Source organism: Aotus nancymaae, unplaced genomic scaffold (genome assembly GCF_030222135.1).
Source record: "Aotus nancymaae isolate 86718 unplaced genomic scaffold, 86718_ANA_hifiasm-v0.15.2.pri h1tg000057l, whole genome shotgun sequence".
Classification (NCBI taxonomy): domain Eukaryota; kingdom Metazoa; phylum Chordata; class Mammalia; order Primates; family Aotidae; genus Aotus; species Aotus nancymaae.
The window spans coordinates 24,925,081-24,948,599 of NW_026988471.1; the positions used below are offsets into that span (position 1 = coordinate 24,925,081).

Consider the following 23,519-nt stretch of genomic DNA (forward strand, 5'->3'; position numbering starts at 1 on the left):
CAAAAAATTAGCTGGGCATGGTGGCACGTGCCTGTAATCCCAGCTACTCAGGAGGCTGAGGCAGGAGAATTACCTGAACCCAGGAGGCGGAGGTTGTGGTGAGCCGAGATCCCGTCATTGCACTCCAGCCTGGGTAACAAGAGCGACACTCTGTCTCAAAAAAAAAAAAAAAAAAAAAAAAAAAAACAGAAAAAGCCAGGCTTGATAGAGTACTCCTGTGGTCCCAGCTGCTAGTGCATCACTGGAGACCAGGAGTTTGAGGCTATAGAGAGCATAATCACATTTGCCAACAGCCACTACACTTCAGCCTGGGCAACATAGTGAGATCCTGTCTCAAAAAGAAAACAAAGAAAAAAGGAAGGAGGGGAGAAAAAAAAAACAATTTTTCCTAATTATATTCTGCTATTTTTTTGTTCTTCAAAAGAACAATAAATAATATTCATTTTCTCAATGAATTCTAACGAGTTTTACCTTAACTCAATTGTGAAAGACTGTCCTTTTAAAAAATCTTAAAATCATTTTTATAATTCAAAAAAGGAATCTGTTGAAATTTCAAAACGAAACCGCCTATAGTCAGTAAATGAATCTGCCCTATGATCCCTCCCCTTACCACCATCACTCTCCTTAGAGTGAGTACTATTTAGAGTTTGGTATCTACCCTTCCAGTTCTCTATGTGCTAAAAATAACAAAATATTATCTGTGTGTACATATGTGTGTTTGGTATCATATAATCTTGCAAAATGAGATCACTCACATATTATATCCTAATTTGCTTTCTATCACTCAATACACTATAGCAATCCTTTAGACTTATTTTAATTGCTGTCAGCCTCTCTCATTCTCTGAAATCAAATTCAATTTTTGATCTCACTGGATTCTCATAGAAAAACATCTCATAAAGCAATAGTCCCAAAACATGATATACAAGGAAGCTGGGAGACTCAAAAAGGTACCAACTTTATAGCCCCCTTGAAGAGCAATATCTGATGACTGTTTTTTCCAGTTTGAATATTCAATTGTAGTTAACAGATACCTACAATATTTCACTCTAAAAATAAGGTTCCTTCATTTTAATGACTATGTAAAAATTTACTTCAATGTAAATATCTCAACTCAATCTCTTATAACTGCTCAGAAATTTCACTAGATTTATATGTAACACACCACCTCTATTATAGCTAATGTTTTACAGATATCTGTCCTTCCAAAGTGGAGAAAGAAAATAAAATTGGTTAAAAAAAAATGAAAAACAAACATTATCTTTTATTTACAGGTTGGTTTTAGAAAAAATATTAGTATTTCAAATATAAAAATAGAAAGGTTACCAAATTTAATTACATTTTCTCCTATACAATGTCTGCTTCTATTTCAGGATGTGTGTCAGATTTTATCTGTATTTTTTTGCATTTAAAATTATAACAGATTGACAGAGAATTCAGGACTCATAACCAAATCCATGCATTGTATCTAGACACTTAAAGGAAAATATGAAAATCAGATTTCCTAATTTAGCTATATGTTACTTATACTAACAAATATTGAGTCACAAATCTTAAACCCAAAAATAAACCTGAGGTAAAATGAGAATTCCTCAAGATCACATTTTCAACATTATTTATTTTCTTACATAATAGGTTTTATTCCAACCATACAGAATACGTATATGCCCTTTATTTGCCTGAGAAGTGACTATATGGCAGAAGAGCAATCCTGTGGCAATAACTATGTAACAGGGTCATTTCTTATCTTAAAATTTCCTAAATTATCTATGAGAATGCAAAGGACTCATTAAGAGAAATGAGTCCAAGAGTAAAAAAAGCTAGGAAAGATAAAAGGCTGGAAAAAATAAGGGAACTAGGGACTAGACAGTGACTGTGGAGCTAAGAATATTGTTACCACTGACTAGATCCTTCAGATTTCTACAAGGCTTTGTTTCCCCAGTTCCTTATAGCAGAAATCCCCATGGTGATCTGAGGTGAGGTAGTTTCATCCAGAAACTACCCTCCAGTACGGTCCGTGGAAAAATTATCTTTCATGAAACCAGTCCTTGGTGCCAACAAGGTTGGGGACTGCTGCCCCACAGAAACAATACCACCCAAACTCAAATCTGTATGTAAATTCAGTACCTCATAACAGACAAAATATTCAACAGAGACACTTAGGTACCCGGCAGGAAATAAAAGTAGGAACTTACCTTTCGAAGGATATCTTCAGCTAACGTGAGGAACGCCTTTTCGATGTTTATATTTGCTTTTGCACTAGTCTCAAAAAACCTAATACCATGCTCCCTTGCAATCTAAAACAGAAACAAAATATCATAAAATTATCAAGCATGGGCTGCCAACTGCTGACTTTAACATCTTAAATATTAATCTTATTCTGAAGGCAGTGATCCCAACTAGAATATATAACACAGATTATTTCAGCGAGTCAAGCTCTTTCATAAAACATACAAAAGAAAAGTAATCAAAATAATCCTCTCCGTACCCCAAAAGTTTATTTCAGATATTCTAAATTAGATATTTTACTCTGGGGGCAAACTTAAGAGAAGCTCAACATGACTTCTCAGGGTCTAATTTCTGCTCATCACAGGCTCTAGATTGTCACATTTTAGAACTATACTAATTGATGCAATTCCTTAAAGTCCTAAGTTTAAAAACTGAGGATTACTGACTTACGTTTTTCTTTTTTTGTAGTTTAAATAAGGCTAAAAATATTATGGACACATTTTATTCTCCCATACATGTTAAATATACACTGAAAAAAGTTCACTCAAATGACAAAATATTATTTCCAACAAGCATTTAAAAAACTATGTAATTAGCTCAGTGCATTCCATCACTATTACTATAAAAATAACCAAAGTAGCATTACCATTACAAAGAAAGAGCAGAATATTAGTTTCATTCAGATTTTTACCTGTTCTCCTTTTCCTTTAGGTACAACTCTTTTATCATCCATGTCACATTTGTTTCCTAGTAACATTCTTTCCACATCTTCATTGGCATGCTAAAATGAAATACAATTTTACTTTTACACACTACCATGAATTATGGTGTAACAGTCTTCAAAAGTGATTTTATTCTCTCAATTTAGAGTGTCATTTCTATAGAAAGCAGTCACCCTAAAACCACCCCATGCTAAAAGCCTACACAAATTATTAAATTACCTAGCAAAAGAGACACAATTCCCAAGACATATCCATGTCAAATACTATTTCCTCCCTGAAGGAGGCTGTCTGCTTTCTAAGTGTATTCTTTCTCACCACAAGAGACGATACAGGCAAAGAAACTTGCATAATCTAAATCCAGGCTGGATCATTTCAGATTTTATAATGCATACTACCCTACAGAAGTCTTAATTAAATGTTTTACAGAGCCCTTAAAGTCTCAAGTAGCTGCACTGCTATGGCACAAGGAGGTCCATGCAGAAAAATCAGTTAAAAACAAGTAGTTGTCCCCTTAAACTCCCAAAGACAGTATTTGCAGAAATAGAAAGATCTATCCAAAAATTCATATGGAATCTAACATCAAAATAATCTTTTTTTTTTTTTTTTGGAGACAGAATTCATCTGTTGCCCAGGCTGGAGTGCAATGGCATGATCTCAGCTTACTGCAACTTCCGCCTCCTGAGTTCAAGTGATTCTCCTGCCTTAGCCTCCTGAGTGGATGTGAGTAGCTGGGACTACAGGCGTATACCACCACGCCAGCAAACTTCTGTATTTTTAGTAGAGACGGGGAGTTTGGCCACGTTGGCCAGGCTGATCTTCAACTCCTGGCCTCAAGTGATCCGCCCACCTCAGCCTCCCAAAGAGTTGGGATTACAGGCGTGAGCCACTGAGTCCAGCCAAAATAATATTAGCTAGGGGAGTCAGATTTCAGAACTTACTGCAAATCACAAAGTGTGGAACTGGCAAAAAGACAGATACACAGACTAATGGAATAGAACCGAGAGCCCAGAAATGAACCCTCACATACTTAGTCAAGTGATCCTCAACAAGGATGCCAAAATCAGTCAATAAGGAAAGGATAGTCTTTTCAATAAATAGCACTAGGAAAACCAGATATCCACATGCAAAAGAGTGAAGCCAGATATTTATTTCAAACCATATATAAAAATTAACTAAAAATAAATCAAATACCTCAAACTATAAAACTCTTAGAAGAAAACACAGAGAAAAGCTTTAGGACACTGGATTTGACAATGGTTTCTTTGATATGATATCAAAAGCACAGGCAATAAAAGGAGCAGATAAATTATATGTCATCAAAGTTAAAAACTATTGCGCAACAAAGGACACTCTCAAGAGAATGAAAAGGCAACCAATGAAAAGGAAAAAATATTTGCAAATCATGTATTTGAAAGGGAACAATACTTACAATATATAAAGAACACCCAAAACTCTTAACAACAAAAAATGACAGCACTTTGGGAGGCTGAGGCAGGAAAATCACCTAAGCCCAGGAGTTTGAGACTAGCCTGAGTAACACTGTGAGACCTCAACTCTACAAAAAATTTAAAAAATTAGCCAGGCATGGTGGTGTGTGCCTGTAGTCCCAGCTACTTAGGACGCTGAGGTAGGAGAATCACTTGAGCCTGGGAAGTTGAGGCTGCAGTGAGCCATGATCATGCCACTTATACTCCAGCCTGGGGAATAGAGCAAGACCCCATCTCAAAAGCAAGCTAAGGATTTGAACAGACATTTCTCCAAAGAAGATATACAAACAAACAATATGTACATGAAAAGATGCTCAATATCATTAACATTAGGAAATGTAAATCAAAACCACAATGAGATACCACTACATACCCATTAGTATGGCTGCTATTAAAAAAAAAACAACAGAAAACACATGTTGGTGAGGACGTGGACAAACCAAAACCTTTGTGTACTGTTGGTAGGAATGTATAATGGTGCAGTCACTGTGGAAAAGTCTGGTGATTCCTCAGAAGGTTAAACATAGGATTATCATATGATCCAGCAATTCCACTTATGGGTATACACACAAAAGAATTTAAAGCAAGGACTCAGATATTTGTACACCAGCATTCACAGCGACATTATTCACAATGTAAAAGGGAGAAAACAACCCACATATCCAACAATGGGTGAATGAATAAACAGAACATGGCATATATAAACGGAATATTATTTAGCCTTAAAAAATAAAGTTCTGACACATGCCACAATGTAGATGAACCTTGAAAACTTTAGGTTAAATGAAATAAATTACTTACAAATGAACAAATACCACATGATTCCACTTATATGAGGTACCTGTAACAGTCAAATTCATAGAAAATACAATGGTGATAGTTGCCAGGAGCTGGGGAAAGGGGGAGACAGCAATATTGTTTAATGGACGCAAAGCTTCAGTTCAGAAAGATGAAAAAGTTCTGGAGATGGATGGTGGTGATGGCTGCACAACAGGAGAATGTACTTAACTCCACTGAACTATACACCATAATGGATAAAATGAAAATTTTATGTTGTATGTATTTTACCACAATTTAAAAAAGTATTCAAAAACAACAACAGGCTGAGCAAGGTGGCTCATGCCTATAATCCCAACACTTTAAGGGGCCAAGACAGGAGGAGCACTTGAGCCCAGGAGCTCAAGGCTGGAGTGAACTATTATCACTGCCACTGCACTCCAGCCTGGGAAACAAAGCAAGACCGTCTCAAAGAAAACAACGAAAAAAGCAACAACAACAAAAAGAAAAACAACAACAACAAAACTGCCAAGTGACTGCAGTTACAAGTTATAAAATATGCTAATTTAAAACAACATACAGTTGACCCTTGAACAATGGGGGTAAGGGGATGCCATGTATAACTTTTGACTCCCCTAAAACTTTACTAACAGCCTACTGCTAACCAGAAGCATTATCAATAACATAGTCGATTAACATATATCTACACTGTATTCTTACCACAAAATTAGAGAAAAGAAAATGTAACTAAGAAAATCATAAGGAAGAAAAATATATTTACTATTCATTAAGTGGAAGTGGATCATCATAAAGGTCTTCATCCTCAAATGTCTTCAAATTGAGTAGGCTGAGGGGGAGAAAGAGGAGGGGGTTGGTCTTGCAGTCTCAGGGGAAGCAGAGGCAGAAGAGGTAGAGAAGGTAGAAGGGGAGGCAGGCACACTCAGTGTAACTTTACGGAAAAACATTGTAATTTCTGTATTTTTTGCTTTTTCATTTCTTTAAAAATACTTCTATACAAAACAATCCTTCTTCCATCATTTGCTTCAGTTTCAGTGCCTGTATCATGTAATGGTCCATGTTGTACAGTAAGTCTCAAGCAGTCTTGAATAATCAGAACCCTTCTGCCAGATTGCCTAAAGCCAATTTGTTTCCTGGCACTACTTCTGTTATCTTCTTTCTTATTGTCTAGCATTGGTTTGGAAACACCAGCATCTTCATTAAGTCATCTTCTGTTGATTCCTCTGATTGGTGTCTACTAGCTTTTGTCTTATCCATAGTCTCTTTCATAAATTCCTTGACTGGCTCTGCTACAAATCCTGTGAAATCATGCTCAACATCGGGACACAGTTTTCTCCAGGAGGAAGCTATTGTTTTGTGCTTGATGGCTTTCATGGCTTTTTCTATAATGATGGCATCTTCAGTGGTGTAATCCCTCCAGATTTTCACGTTCTATTGAGGTTAGAGTACTGTGTGTTATTAACCTTAAAGGTCCTCATGACCCCATGATCTAGATGCTGAATTAGAGACACTGTGTTTGGGGGCAAAAAGACCACTTCAATGCTTTTGGTGTTAAACTCATGGGGTTCTGAGTGGCCAGGGGTACTCTCCAATATCAAAAGAACTTAAAAGGCAGTCCCATAATGGCAAGGTATTTCCTGATTTCAGGGACAAAGTATTGATGGAACCAATCCAGAAAAAGGATTCTCAGTGTTCAGATCTTCTTGTTGAATGATCAAAAAACTGGCAGCTTTTCCCTTCAAGTCTTGGGAGTTAGCAACTTTATACATAAGGGTCCTGATCATAAACCCAACTGCATTTGCACAAAATAGTAGTTAGCCTATCCCTTCCTGCCTTAATTCCCTGTGCTTTCTTCTTTGCCTAACACATGTCCTTTGTGTCCTCCTCTACCACCCAAGAATAGGACACTTTTGACTGCATTAAAGACCTGTTCGGGCAGATATCCTTTTTCCTGAATGATTTTCTTAATGGTGCCCAGGAACTTGTCTGCTGTCTCTTAGTCAGAAGAAGCTGCTTCTCCTGTTATCCTGCCATTTTTAGGCCAAATCTCTTTCTAAAATTATCAAACCATCTTCTGCTGGCTTTAAATCCTCTAGCTTCACTTTTGTTTTGCTTTGTCATTTAATGACTTTACTTTTTCTTGAATATTATACTCAAGAAGAGTCTACAAATATGCCTTTGTTATAGCAATCCTGTACCCACATAAAAGCTGCATTTTCAACATGAGATAAAAAGGTTATTTCATAAAATGTGCAAGGTTTTTACACCTCCTGCTGTAGTTGCAGTGATGGCTTTACAGATTTTCATTTATTTAAAATGGTCCTTATGCTGGATTAATTTATCTTGAAATAGCGGGACCTCACTCTACAGCACATATCAAGCAATTCAACTTTTTCTTGTAATGTCATGACTTTTTTCTGCTTCTCAGGAGTGCTTCTGGCATCACTAGTAGCACTTTGTATAGGTCGAATGGTGTTATTCAAGGTTTATGGTATGGCACTAGCACAATGAAAACAAGCAAGAACCACAAGAGATCACTTTTGATTGCAATATGGGATTTACTGGAGACACAAACTGTTCATGGGGAGATGATCCGCATCACATGGTATTTTAAGCAGACACTTGCAACATATGAGCTCACCAAAATAGCAACAGAAGGTGGCTACAAAATTATCACAGTAGTACTGTATGTATTATGGTTATTTTTATGCAGTTGATTTAATACTGTATCTTTGTTTACATTTCTCTTGACTGCAAAAGATGCCATGTATGAGCTCTGTTTGTATGTTTTGAGTTCTGATAAATTTAAACTTTTAATAATAGATCTGCCTATATTTTATGGTAGTAAGTAATAAAATAGACTAGTATCTATGTATACTTTATACATATAGATATACTTAACTTTTGCTTAATTCCTACCCCCCATATTTCTAGGCTATATGGTTTGCTTGTGAGTTTTTCGAACTGTTGTTTAAGTCTCTAAATTTTTTTCTAAAAGATTTGCTTTTAAAAACCTGTGTATAGAGCTGGGTGGCACATGCCTGTAAACTCAGCTTCTTGGGAGACTGAGGAGGAAAGGTCACTTGACACCTGGAGTTTGAGACCAGACTGGGCAACACTGCAAGTCCCCATCTCTTTAAACAAAAAAATCCTTGTGTAAGTGGACCTGTGCGATTCACACCCCCGTTGTTCAAGGGTCAATTATAGTTTTAAAGGGGGCAAACAAAGGTGGGATTAGGGAGGAAACTCTTTAGTTGGGGGGAAGATATCCTTAGTAGAATCACAAGCTTAAAAAAGTAAAATTATGCTGGGTGCGGTGGTTCACACCTGTAATCCCAGCACTTTGGGAGGCTGAGGAGGGTGGACCACCTGAGGTCAGGTGTTTGAGACCAGCCTGGCCAACTTGGTGAAACCCTGTCTCTACTACAAATGCAAAAATTAGCTAGGTGTGGTGATGGGCGCCTGTAGTCTCAGCTACTCGGGAGGCTGAGGCCGGAGAATTGCTTGAATCCAGAAGATGAAGGTTGCAGTGAGATGAGATTATGCCATTGCACTCCAGCCTGGGAAACAGAGTAAGACTCTGCCCCCCACACCCCACCAACAAAAAAAAAAAAAAAAAGAAAAATTACATATAATGTATTATAAAGAAACTCTCTATTTGGGGATTCCATGGTCTTATCTGAATTTAGTGCTTCTTAATTTATGTTACTACTAAAACAAAGGAAACTTGGCAAATATCTAGTAATAAGCAGCAATATATCAGGTGTTCCTAAAATTCTGCCATGTGCTAAGGGTCAGTAAAAGAAAGAGGCATTTTGATCTTAGAATCTATGGATGGACTTCAGGGACATCAGCAATTCCCAGAACCACATATAAAACTTTGCAAGTTGTAGAAGTACATCATTCTGGTAAGATTCTAATTTCTCAAAGGGGTACATGATCCCAAAAAAGTAAAGAAGTATGGTTTTAAAAGGCTCCCAGTGGCCAAATGGACAAATTATCACAGTGACCTGTAATAATCTACCCACATCCTGATCACTACCAGACACTGCAAGTTACCAGAGACACTAACATGAACCTCCACTCAAACAGAAGACAAATTATCTGTAATTTCAGAAGCTACTCTTCTACTAAGAATACCTGGTAAGTTATGTGCAAGCAGGCCGATGGAAGAAAGCCAATAAATAAGTGATCAATGAAGTATAAAAAAAGGTAAAATTACCTTGTATATAAATTTATAAGTGTTAAGGTATTTTCAGCCTGTTTTTTAAAAAAGCTTTAGCAATCCGACCACCAATTTACAACCTACTACACCTCCATGCCAACTCGCATCAGTATTCTGGGGCTAGTGAGGAAACAGGTATAATTCCTTAAACATGTGTGGCATTTCAGAGCATAAATATAACTTTAGCTCAAAAACATATCTGACAGTAAGCCTGCTGGGCATAGTGGCTCATGTGTGTAATCCCAATACTTTGGGAAGCCAACGGAGGAAGACTGCTTGAGCCCAAGAATTTGAGGCCAGCCAGGGCAACACAGTGAGACCCCATCTCTACAAAACTAAAAATTAGCCAAACATGATAGAGCATGCTTGTGGTTCTAGGTACTTGGGAAGCTGGGGTGGGAGGATTGCTTGAGCTCAGGAGGTGGAGGCTGCAGTAAGCTGTGATTGTGCCACTGCACTCTAGCCTGAGTGACAGAGTGAGACACTGTCTTTAAAAAAAAAAAAAAAAAAGCAAAGCTAAGATCTGAAAAAGAGCTAGGATATGCTTCTCTGAATAACAAAACATAAAAACTAAGAAAAAAAGGTCAAAATAGTATTATACAAGTCTTTTTTTAAAATTTATTTATTTTTTTGAGACAGGGTCTTGCTATGTCACCCAGGTGGAGTGCTACAATACTGCTACAATCATAGCTCACTGTAGCCTTGATCTCCTGGGCTCAGGTGATCCTCCCATCTCAGTCTCCCAAATAGCTGGAACTACAGGTACTCGTCACCATGCCTGGCTTTTAAAAAATTTTTTTTAGTAGAGATGAGGTCTTGCTATATTGCTCAGGCTGGTCCTGAACTCCTAAGCTCAAGTAATCCTCCCACCTCAGATTCCCAAAGTGCTGGGATTACAGGTGTGAGCCGCTGTGCACGGCTCGATACCTATCTTCACGGCTAAGATCATCCTTATTTGGATGATCCTTACTAACAATAAGAAGCAAGCATGATGAGGTTAAAGACTTCACTGCTGAGCCAGGGCAGCACTCAGTATATAGAGAACTTCTCTCATAGATTTTCTTATGCCAACATGCACATTAATCTTTTTCCAGTCAGATACATATTGTGTTTACAACCATGTAAGGCAAAAACACCCAAAGAAAGATTGGTAGTTACACCACACAGACATATCCATAAAGAGACATGTTTATGCAGGAGGACACATATCTCTTATCTATATGAACTACACATGCAAACTGTAACTAGCTTAAAATATGATTAATCTTCCCAAGGTACTAATACAGAGAGGTGTATTTAGACCAAGGTTTCTCAACTTTGGCCCTACTGACATTTTGGGTCAGCATTTTTCTTGTACCCAAGCTGTGATAACCAAAAATATCTCCACACATTGATAAACGTATCACAGAGAGATCACTGTCTATAATTAAATAGAAACAACAAATACTTTAAAAGGATGTTGACGTTTAATAATTAATAATGAAACCATTCAGAAACTGAAAGAGGAGAAGGGAGGGGAGGGGAGGGAAAGGGAGAGACGGGGAGGGGAGAGGAGGGGAGAGGGAAGAAATACAGTCCCCTCAGTAACCATAGGGGATGGTTGATTGGTTCCAGGACCCTACTTCCTTTACCAAAATCCACACATACTCAAGTCCTGCAACCAGCCCTGTGAAACAGACATACATGCAAAGATGGCCCCAAACCACCCTATATTACATGTGACTGTCAAAATTCCTATTTTCAATCTGACTTTGTTTGAAAAGTATGTATATTAAGTGGATCTGTGAGTCAGGCATGGTGGCACATGCCTATGGTCCTAGCTACTAGGAAGGCTGAGATGGGAGAATCACTGGAGCTCAGGGGTTCAAGACCAGCCTGGGCAACACAGTGAGACACCCATCTCAAAAAAATTTTTTTTTAATTAAAAAATAATAACAACAACTGTACCTGTGTAGTTCAAACCCAATTGTTCAAAGGTCAGCTGTAATTGTAAAGCAAGGTATTAAAGCTCAATTCAAGTTTTAAAAAAATAACAGTTTTATTGAGTTTATAATTCACACATCATAAAATTCACCCTGTAAAAATATACAATTCAATGTTTTTTAGGATATGTATGAGACAGTTCAACTATCACCACTACTAACTTTAGAATATTTTTATCACTCCCCAACAAACCTATATTCATAGCAATCACTCTTTTCTCTCCACACATCATCCCCAGCCCTTGACAACCATGAATGTACTTTCTGTCTCTCTGTTTTTGTCAATTTGGGGCATTTCATTTAAAGGGAATCATATATGGCCTTTCATGTCTGGCTTCTTTCATCAGGTTTTCAAGGTTCACCCACATTGTACCACATATCAGTACTTCATGCCTTTTAATGGCCGAGTGATATTCCATTATATGAATATACACATTTTATTTATTAATTCATCAGTTGATGGATGTTCGGGTTGTTTCTATTTTTTTGGCTACTGTGAATAATGCTGCTATAAATACTTGCGTACACATTTTGTGTTGATATATGTTGTTAATTCTCTTGGGTAAATACCTAGGAGTGGAATTGTTGGTCATAAGGTAACTATGTGTTTAACATTTTGAGAACTGCCAAAATATCTTCCAAAGCAGCTGTAATATCATTCTACAATTCTACCAGCAATATACAGTTTCTCTACATCTTTGTCAACAAAGTCTGTCCTCTTTTCTTCCATTCTGTGGGTTGGCTTTTCACTTTCTTAATGGTAGAACCTTCAAAGCACAAAGGTTTTAAATCTGATGTAGCTCAATTTATCCATTTCTTTTCTTTTGCCACTTCATGGCTTTAGATCTTACATGTTAAGTCCACGGCCATTTTTTTTTTTTTTAAGACAGAATCTCACTCTGTCACCCAGGCTGGAGTGTAGTAGTGCAATCATGGCTCACTGCAGTCTTGACCTCCTGGGCTCAAGTGATCCTCCCACCTCAGCCTCCCAGCTAGTTTGAACTACAGGTGGATGCCACCGAACCCGGCTTTTCTTTTTTTTCTAGAGATAGGGTTTCACCATGTTGCCCAGACTGGTCTCAAACTCCTAGGCTCCAGCAACTGGCCCACCTTGGCCTCCCAAAGTGTTGGGATTACAGGGGTGGGACACCATGCCCAGCCGTCATGATCCATTTTGAGTTAACTTTTCTGTATGGGATGAAGTGGGTATCTGACTTTCATTCTTCCACATGAGGATAGCCAGTTTTCCCCGTACCAATTGCTGGAAAGACTATTGTTTTGCCCACTGGACTGTCCAGCAATCTTGTTAAAAGTCAACTGATCATATATGTAAGAGTTTATTTTTAGACTCTCAGTACTATTCCATTGATTTTTATGACTATCCTTGTGTTAGTATCACAATGTCTTGATTATTGTGGCTTTGCAGTAAATTTTAAAACCACAAAGTGTGGCCGAGCACAATCCCTGTACTTTGGAAGGCCAAGGTGGGTGGACCACGAGGTCAAGAGATCGAGACCACCCTGGCCAACATGGTGAAACCCTGTCTTTATTAAAGAAATACAAAAATTAGCTGGGTGTGGTGGCATGCATCTGTAGTCCCAGCTACTCAGGAGGCTGAGGCAGGAGAATTGCTTGAACCTGGGAGGTGGAGGTTGCAGGGAATCGAGACTGCGCCACTGCACACCAGCCTGGTGACAGAGCAAGTGTCCACCTCAAAAAAACCCAAAAAACAAACAAAAACAAAATCAAACAAACAAAAACAGAAAGTGTGAGTCTTACAACTTTGTACTTCCTTTTCAAGATTATTTTGGCTATTCTGGGTCCCTTGCCTGTCTATATTAGTTTTAGGGTCAGTTTGTCCATTTCTGCAGGGGGGATTTTTAAAAAAGCAATTGGGATTCACTGAATCTGTAGATCACTTTGGGTAGTAAAGCCACCTTAACAATATTGTCTTCTAATTCATGAACACTGGCTATCTTTCTAATTATTTAGATCTTTAATTTCTTCCAATAATATTTTGTGGTTTTCTGTGTACAAGTCTTACACTCTTGGTTAAATTTACTCCTATTTTTTCCTTTTTGATATTATTACAAATGGAATTTCATTCTCAATGTAATTTTCAGGTTATTGCTAGTGTACAGAAATAAAACTGATTTTTGTATCTTGATCTCATTTCCTGCAACCTTGCTGAATTTGTTTATAGTTTTAAGAGTTTTCGGATATATATATGTGGATTCTTAAGGATTTTCTATATAAACGATTCCACCATTTATAAATAGTTTTTTCACTCTGGATGGCTTTTTTTTTTTTGCCTCCTCTGGCTGGAATCTCAGCATAATGTTGAACAGAAGTGGCCAGAGCAGATATTCTTGATCTTAGGAGATGGGTATGCTATTACCTGTGGTAGTTTTGTAGATGTCACTTATAGGATTAAGGAAGTTGTTTGCTATTCCTAGTTTGTTGCTCTTTTTTTTTTTTTTTTTTTTTTGGTTGAGACAGAGTCTTGCTCTGTTGCTCAGGCTGGAGTGCAATGACATGATTTCAGCTTACTCCAACCTCTGCCTCCTGGTTCAAGCAATTCTCCTGCCTCAGCCTCCTGAGTAGCTGGGATTACAGGCATGTGCCACCACATCCAGCTGATTTTTGTATTTTTAGTAGAGATGCGGTTTCACCATGCTGGCCAGGCTGGTCTCAAACTCCTGATCTCAGGTGATCCATTCACCTCAGCCTCCCAAAGTGCTGGGATTACAGGTGTGAGCCACCATGCCCAGCCAACTGTTCTAATCATAAAAGAGTGCTGGGTTTTGTCAAATGTTACTTTTTGTGTGAACTGATATGACTGTATAGTTTTGTCCTTTATTGATATGGTATATTATATTGATAGGTTCTGTATGTTGAACTACCCTTTCATTTCTGGGGTAAGTTCCTCTTGATCATGTTATATAATCCTTTAATGTGTCAAAGAAACAAAATTTTCTTTTTGTTTTTTTCTGAGATGGAATTGCACTCTGCCACCCAGACTGGAGTGTAGTGGTGTGATCTTGGCTCACCACAGCCTCCTCCACGTCCTGGGTTCAAGCAATTCTCCTGCCTCAGCCTCCCAAGTAGCTGGGACTACAGGTGCCCATCACCATGCCCAGATAATTTTTTTTGTTTTTCATAGAGACAGGGTTTCACCACGTTGACCACACTGGTCTCAAACTCCTGACCTCAGGTGATCCGCCTGCCTCGGCCTCCCAAAGTGCTAGGATTACAGGCATGAGCCACTGTGCCCGGCCAAGACTTTCTTTTTTAAATAACTTAATTTTTTTTTTCTTTTTTAGAGACAGGGTCTCACTCTGTCACCCAGGCTGAAGTACAGTGGTATGATAATAGCTCTCCGCAGCCTTGAATTCCTGGGCTCAAGCAATCTTCCTGCCTCAGCCTTGCAGGTAACTGGGACCACAGGTGTGTATCACCACACCCACAATTTTCCTTTTTAATACCTAGATTGTATGTTTCTCAGTTTATGGTGGGAAACAAACCATTCAGTCTACCATGTCAGGTGTTTAAGTCTGTGGTATAATAAAAACATATATTGAGTCTTTGTTCCCAGTTCCTGTCACTGACCTCCCAATTTCCTGAGTGACAGGGTTGTCTTTTGCTATTCATAACAAGATTGTTTTGACTATAATGAGTTTATGCTAATGAGGTGACTGATGACAAGGCTTCTATCTAGCTTCAGAATGGGGGTTCGTCTCCAGAGGAATCAACCAAGTGATTAGAGGGCTGAAACTTTCAGTCCCACTTCCTGACCTCTTAGGAGGGGAAGGGAGACAGACATTACACTCAATCACCAGAGGTCAATGATTTAATCAATCATGCCTAAGTGATGGAATTTCAATTCAAAATCTGAAAAACTGAGGGTAAGGAATATTCCAATTTGGTGAATACATCAAGGTGTTGGGAGAGGTGGTGTATCCGGAGAGGGCATGGAAGCTCTGGAGCCCTGCCCCAACTCCCTGCATATGCTCTTCTTCCATTTGGCTGTTCTCAAGTTGTATACTTTATAATAAAATGGTAATCCTAAGCATAGCATTTTCCTGATTTCTATGACTCACTCTAGCAAATTAACACATGGAGTGGCATTTCCAAAATCTATAGCCAACTTGGAAAGAAGACAGAAATGTGGGTAAGCCTGGGGACCCAGGACTTGCAAATGGTGTTGCAAGTGAGGGCAGTCTTGTGGACTGAGTCCTCAAACTTGTGGAGTCTGACACTAAGTCAGGGTGGTTAGTGTCAGAATAAGATTGAATAGGACACCAGTTCATGTGGTAGAATCAGAGAATTGATGGTTGTTGGAAATGCACTGCAAAATCTTTAAACTGCTCTTACTACAGACTACTTACCTGAATAATAAATAAGGAAATCAAAATAAAGCTTTTTGTAAGATCTGTGTATCTTTAAATAATTATTACAAAATAACAGGCTTCTCCTAAAGATTTATTGTAGCAACAAAAAAGTAGTAATGAGTCCTTAGGATTGCTACCATTAAGGGTATTATCTTGGGCCTAATATTGGTTTAAGACTTGGTCTTTGTGTGTTTGGCCAAAACTTGCTTCAAAGAGTTACTCTTAATGAAATTCAAAGCCTAGAAGGTAGCAATAGGTGTGAAAAAAAACTCTTTAACAAGAAGCCACCTATGCTGTAGCAAAGAAACAAACATGCTTCGATACATAGTTTTAACTTATAAAAAGTGACATCAGGCTGGGCACCCCTGCAATCCCAGCACTTCGGGAGGTCAAGGTGAGCAGATCACTTGAGGCCAGGAGTTCAAGACCAGACTGGCCAACGTGGCAAGACTCCATCTCTACTACAAATACAAAAATTAGCCGGGTGTGGTGGCACACACCTGTAACTCCAGCTACTCAGGACACAGAGACACAGAATCACTTGAACCCAGGAGGCAGAGGTTGCAGTGAGCCAAGATCATGCCACTGCACTTCAGCCTGGGTGATGAAGTAAGACTACCTCAAAAAAACAAAAATTAAAAAAAAAAAACAACCCCAATATCTTCACATGCAATGGAACTATTTTCTTAGTTAGGTTTTTACTGTATTAGTATTCCACATATTTCAAAATGCCTAGAAACAATATTTTATTTCTGTAACATGAAAAATAAAGTCTTAAAAAATTACTGGATATTTCATTCATTCAATAAAAATTTATTAAGAAAAAATTCTTCCTGGTGGTCTAGTGGTTAGGAGAAAAAAAAAAAAAAGAAAAAAGTCATTTCCAGAAAGTCACTGTAAAACCACTGGTAGCCTCTATTTGAGGTCATCTTATAAGATGGCTATATAGAGTTTTGAAGTAATTAACTAATTGTCTTAAATGGGGGTCTAGATAGACTTCCCAAAAACTTAAGAAAAAGGTAGGCAAATAATAACATTAACTTCTTCTTCTTTTTTTTTTTTTTTTTGAGACGGAGTCTTGCTCTGTTGCCCAGGCTAGAATGCAGTGGTGCGATCTTAGCTCACTGCAAATGTCTGCCTCCCAGGTTCAAGCGATTCTCCTACTTTAGCCTCTCCAGAAGCTGGGACTACAGGCACATGCCACCTTAGCAGGGACAGGTTTCACCATGCTGGCCAGGCTGGTCTCAATCTCCTGACCTCAGGTGATCCTCCTGCATGAGCCTCCCAAAGTGCTGGAATTACAGGTGTGAACCACTGCACCCAGCCAAAATTAACTTTTAAAAAGTAGAAATACTTCAATAATAATGACTTCAGCAGGACATTATATCGTGAAGATCAACTGGAATATTTATTCTTCCTAACCAAGCACACAAATGTGTGTTCATGAAGGGTTTATACAATTTCTAGTCTTACCTCATCTATGTTTCTAAGCCATTTGCTGATGTTTTCAAAACTTTTACCATTGGTGATGTCATATACTAGCATGATACCCATTGCTCCTCTGTAGTAGGAGGTTGTGATGGTGTGAAATCGCTCCTGGCCTGCTGTATCCCTGAAATAAACAGCCAATAATTTCTATTAAGCATTTTGATATTACCACATTTCACATAAAGGACAAAACAAGAATAAATAATTAGTTTTTCCTAAGTATATATAAGAACTTTTTAGTTGAAGGAAATTAATAACCCACCTATATTGGATAAAAATCCGAAAGGGAAAACAGTAGGAAGTGACACATAAAACTCAAGGTTATTGAATAAGCACTAGCAAACACCATAAAAACTCTTGAAATTCAATTTTATTTAATAATTTAGTTCCATAATGCAATACAAAAGCAGGAAGAATTTTTAGAACATTAGAGAACTATACCATATGATAGCCACATTTACATTTAGAATCATTTACAAAATGTTATAAAGATAACCTCACTTATTATAAATAAGACAGAAATGTAAATAATACTATTTTTCTCATTTAATGCTTAAAGCCAAAGGTGTAAGATTTGTTCCTGTAACTATGTCCTCTCATTTGTATCATCATTTTGCTCTTTTATGATCATCTCATAAGCTTAGAAACATGTTTTAGTATCTTTTTTAAAAAAGCAAAAGTAAGGCCAGGTGTGGTGGCTCATGCCTGTAATCCCAGCATTTTGGGAGGCCGAGCTGGGCAGATCACTTGAGGTCAGAAGTTCAAGACCATTCTGGCCAAAATGGTGAAACCCTGTCTCTACCAAAAATACAAAAATTAGTTGGGTGTGGTGGTACATGCCTGTAATCTCAGCTACTTGGGAGGCTGAGGCAGGAGGATCATGTGAACGTGGGAGACAGAGGTTGCAGTGAGCCGAGATCACACCACTGCACTCCAGCCTGCGTGACAGAGCAAGACTCCATCTCAAAAAAAAAAAAAGGGCAAAAATAAAGCAAAAAACCCCACTCTCAATCCTGTATCTCTCCAACTATTCCTGTTCCTTTTTTGAATTGATATTTTTAAAATTTTTATTTTGAAATAATTATAGCCTTACAGGAAGTTAAAAAACCGTGCAGAGAGGTCCGGAGTACCTTTCACCCAGCTTTCCCTAATGATATTATGTAACATAACTGCAGCATAATAGCAAAACCAGAAAATTGACATTGGGTATTATGATCTACAGACCTTATTCAGATTTCAGAGCTTTTTTTTTTTTTTTTAACATGCACTTATTTGTGTATGTATGTATATATAGTTCTCTACAATTTATCACATGTATAGATTTGTGTAACTACCACAACAAACACGATAGAGAATTACTGCATCACTCCTGTACTCCCCATAGTCCCTAAACTCTAATCAATAATCTATTTTCCATGTTTATACTTTTTTATTTTCCAGAATGTTACGTAAGAACAATCATGTAGTATGCTGCCATTTGAAACTGTCATTTAACACTTCTTTCACCATAATGCTCTTGAGGTCCTCTCCAAATTGTTGCATGTATTCCTGGTCTGTTCCATTTCATTGCTGAGTAGCACTCTATGGTATGTATATACCACCATTTGTTTAATCATTCACCCAAGGGAAGACATTCGAGGTTGTTTCCAGTTTTTGGCTATAACAGACAAAGTTTTAAGAATATTCATGTACAGGTTTATATGAGGACATAAGTTTTGATTTCTTTGAAATAAATGCCCAAGAATGTTATTTATGGGTCATATGGTAAGTGTATAACTGTAAGAAACTGGCCAACTTTTTCCAGAGTGGGTCTATCACTTGACATTTGCACTAGCAACATATAAAAGATCCAGTTTCTCTGTATCCTCACTGGCATTGGATGCTGTCGCTATTTTTTAATTTCTGTAGTTCTAAAAGGACATATAGTAATATTTCATCATATTAATTTGTATTTCCCTGTGGTTAAGATGGTGAACATTTTTTTCATGTGTTTATTTGCCATTCACACATCCTCTTTGGTGAAATGTCTGTTTATCTCTTTTGTCCACTTTCTAATTAGATTGTTAGTTTTTTGTTTTTGGGTTTTTTTTTTTTTTTTTTTTTTTTGAGACAGGGTTTTGATCTTGTTGCCCAGGTTGCAGTGCAATGGTGCGGTCTCGGCTCACTTCAGCCTCCACCTCCTGGGTTCAATTGATTCTCCTACCTCAGCTTCCTGAGTAGCTGGGATTATAGGCACCCACCACTACGCCCAGCCAATTGCTGTATTTTTAGTAGAGATGGGTTTTTGCCATGTTGGCCAGGCTGGTCTTGAACTCCTGACCTCAAGTGATCCACACACCTTGGTCTCCCAAAGTGCTGGGATTACAGGTGTGAGCCACCTCACTGTGCTTGGCCTGGATTGTTAGTTTTTTTGACTATTGACTTTTGAAAGTTATTTTTATACAGAAGTTCACTGTCAGATACATTGGTTTGTAAATATTTTCTCCAAGTCTATAGCTAGTCTTTTCATTCCTCTTGGCAAGGTATTTTGTAGAGAGGAAGCTTTTAATTTTGTGAAAGTCTAATTAATTTACTGATTTTTTTTCTTTCACAGATCATGTGTTTAGTGTTATGTCTAAGAAATCTTCACCTAGTCTTGTTTTTTTTTTTAAATAGGGTCTCACCCTGTCGTCCAGGCTAGAGTACAGTGGCGCGATCTCGTCTCACTGCAACCTCCATCTCCTGGGTTCAAGCGATTCTCCTGCCTCAGCCTCCCGGGTAGCTGAGATTACAGGCACATACCACAACACCCAGCTTATTTTTTATTTTTGGTAGAGATGGGTTTTTGCCATGTTGGCCAGGCTGGTCTTGAACTCCTGACCTCAAGTGATCCACTGTGCCCAGCCTCTTCACCTAGTCTTATGTTCCAAAGATTTTTCTTCTACATATATATATATATATATATATATATATATATATATGACATTTGCACTAGCAAATATCATATATATATATATTTGAGACGGAGTCTTCCTCTGTCGCCCAGGCTGGAGTGCAGTGGCATGATCTCAGCTCTTCCAACCTCTGCCTTCCAGGTTCAAGAGATTCTCCTGCCTCAGCCTCCTGAGTAGCTGGGACTATAGGCGCATGCCACCACACTGGATAATTTTTGTATTTTTAGTAGAGACAGGGTTCTGCCATGTTGGCCAGGCTGATCTTGAACTCCTGACCTCAGATGATCTGCCTGCCTCAGCCTCCCAAACTGTTGGGGTTACGGGCATGAGCCACTGTGCCCGGCTGCCTTATGGTTTTACTAAACTGATGGTATATTTTGAGTTAATTTCAGCACAAACTGTGAATTTTAAGTAGGAGTTTACAGTTTTGCCTATGAATGTCCATTGCTCTAGTACCATTTGCTGGAAATACCGAAGTAATAACCTTCCCTTACTGAATTGCTTTCGTACCTCTGTCAAAAATCTGCAGGCCATACCACAGTTCAATCTATGTCTAGGTTCTTTTTCTCTTCTAATCTCCTATGTGTCTAGGCCTCCTCCATTACCATACTGTCTTCATTACTGAGGATAAATAACCAGATAGACTGATTCTTCCCACTTACTTTAGTCAAAATTGTTTTAGCTATCCTAGCCTTCCCATAAAAATATTAGGATAAGCTTGTCTATATTTACACAAAAATCTTCCCAGCAAATTTCTTTAAAGAGTTTTCTCTAGTTGCTGTTTTCCCATTTTCAGTCCTTAACTAATTCTAATAGGATTGCTATTACTGATTACTCTACCAAAACTCCTTTTCAGAAGGTCTCCATCCAATAACCTGGATACTAAATCCAATAGTTACTTCCTTTTTATATATTATGTGCCTCTTAATGACAGGGATACGTTCTGAGAAATGCATCATTAGACAATGTCATCATTGTGCACACATCATAGAGTGTACTTATACAAACCTAAATTATAATAGCCTACAACATACCTATAGTATATGGTATAGCATATTGCTCCCAGGCTACAAACGTGTAGAGTATGTGACTATACTGAATATAGTAGGCAACTGTAACACAGTAGGTACTTGTATATCTAAATATATCTAAACATCTAAATATATCTTCAAAAGGTACAGTAAAAATATGGTAATATAATATTAATGGGACCACCATTGTGTTGAAATATCATTATGCACTGCATGACTGCATCTTAATCACTAAGCAGGATGCTACACAGTTGACTACATTCTTTCTCTGTCTCTCTTTTTTTTTTTTTCTAAGACAAGAGTCTCAGGGAGTGCAGTGGCACAATCTCGGCTTACTGTAATCTTCACCTCCCAGGTTCAGGTTATTCTCCTGCCTTAGCCTCCCAAGTAGCTGGGATCACGAGTGCGTGCCACCAAGCCTAGCTAATTTTTATATTTTTAGTAGAGACAAGGTTTCACCATGTTGGCCAGGCTGCTCTTGAACTCCTGACCACAGGTGATTTGCCTGCCTCAGCCTTCCAAAGTGCTGGGATTTCAGCTGTGAGCCACTGTGCTTGGCCAACTGCATTTTCTTCTTTTAACACTTTATTCTCATGCCTCTTTGGATAAGTTCCTGGTGGTCTTCATTCTAAGTCACTGGTTGCTTGTTCACAGTATCTTTTGTTGGCATTCTAAGATTGAAAGATGACAGACTGCCATTCTCCACACAGCGGCCACAGTGATCTTCTTTAAACATATGTTTGATCCTATTTTTCTGCTTAAAACTTCTAATAGTTTCATTGAGAAAAAACAGGCTTTCCAACAAATGGTGCTGAAACAACTGAATATATCCATGTAAAAGGATGAAGTTGGACCTTCTACTCCATACCATATATAAAAATTAACTCAAAATAGATCAAGACCTAAATCCAAGAGCTGAACTATAAAAACTCTTAGAAGAAAACATATGGGGTCATCTTCAAATCATCGATTTGACAATTGTTTCTTAAACACGTAACCAAAGCAAGAAAAAACAGGTAAATGGGACATGAAAAATTAAAAACTTTATTTCAGTGGACACTACCAACAAAGTGAAAAGACAACCCACAGAATGGAAGAAATTATTTGCAAACTGTCTGTCTGATATGGGACTTGTGTATGCAGAATATACAAAGAACTTGCAACTCAACAATAAAAGGACAAACGACCAAACTTAAAAATGGACAAAAGATCTAAACAGACATTTATACCCAAATGGCCAATAAACACTTAAGATACTCAACATCCTTAGTCATTAGTGAAATGCAAATAAAAACCACCGTAAGATACAAACCTAGCTCCCCACCACCACAGGATGACTATGACCCAAAAGACAATAATACACGTTGGTAAGGATGTAGAGAAACTGGAACTCTCATATGCTGTTGGTGACAATGTAAAATGATGCAGCCATGTTAGAAAACAGTCAGGTAGTTCCGCAAAATATTCAACATGGAGCTACCGTATGATCCAACAATTCTAGGTATATAGCCAAAAGAAATGAAAACTTGTACGTCCACACAAAAACACAGATGCGAATGTTCACAGCAACATTATTCATAATAGCCAAAAAGTAGAAACAACCGAAAGGTCCATCAACTAATGAATGAATAAATAAAATGTGGTATATCCCCTACAATGGAATATTATTCAGCCATAAAAAAGAATGAAGTATTGATTAATGTACAACACAGACAAACCCTGATAACCTCATGCTAAGTGAAAGAAACTAGTCACAAAAGACCATATATTATATAATTCCATATATTTGAAATGTCCAGAATAAGAAATTTAATAGGGACAAAATTGATTAGTGGTTTCCCTGGCCAGGAGGCTAGGAGGATAAAGAGTGACAGGCATGGGGTTTCTTTTCAGGGGAGATAAAAATGTTCTCAAATGGTAACAACAATTGTACAAATTTGTGAATATACTAAAAACTATTAAATTGTTTTAAATGGGTATATTGTATGGTATGTGAATTATGATCAAAAAAGTTACTACAAAACAAACTGAAAACATGACTAGGCTTTCCACAAAAATAAACGTACAAACAGAAAACCTTCAATAAAAACTCATTATAACCAGAATCAATTCCAGACTCTTTATTCTGGGGATTACAAAGCCTTACAGTATTTTAAACCTTTCTCCAGCCTCTATCATTTTGAGGTGCTCTTTTTGCTAATCACTAGAAACCATTTTTAAATTCTTAAGTTTGTTC

The 23,519-nt window shown here is 37.8% G+C and overlaps 1 protein-coding gene across 1 annotated transcript in view; it reads right to left on the reverse strand.

The window, feature by feature from the left end:
• RAB10 (RAB10, member RAS oncogene family) overlaps positions 1–23,519 on the reverse strand; it is a 95,252-nt gene that overhangs the window by 7,716 nt on the left and 64,017 nt on the right. Inside the window, exons 3-5 of the mRNA XM_012437637.3 lie at positions 17,305–17,443; positions 2,921–3,010; positions 2,196–2,297 (exon numbers count right to left, since the gene is read on the reverse strand). Coding sequence (XP_012293060.1) covers positions 2,196–2,297; positions 2,921–3,010; positions 17,305–17,443 — 331 coding nt within the window. The remainder of the gene's footprint in view (positions 1–2,195; positions 2,298–2,920; positions 3,011–17,304; positions 17,444–23,519) is intronic.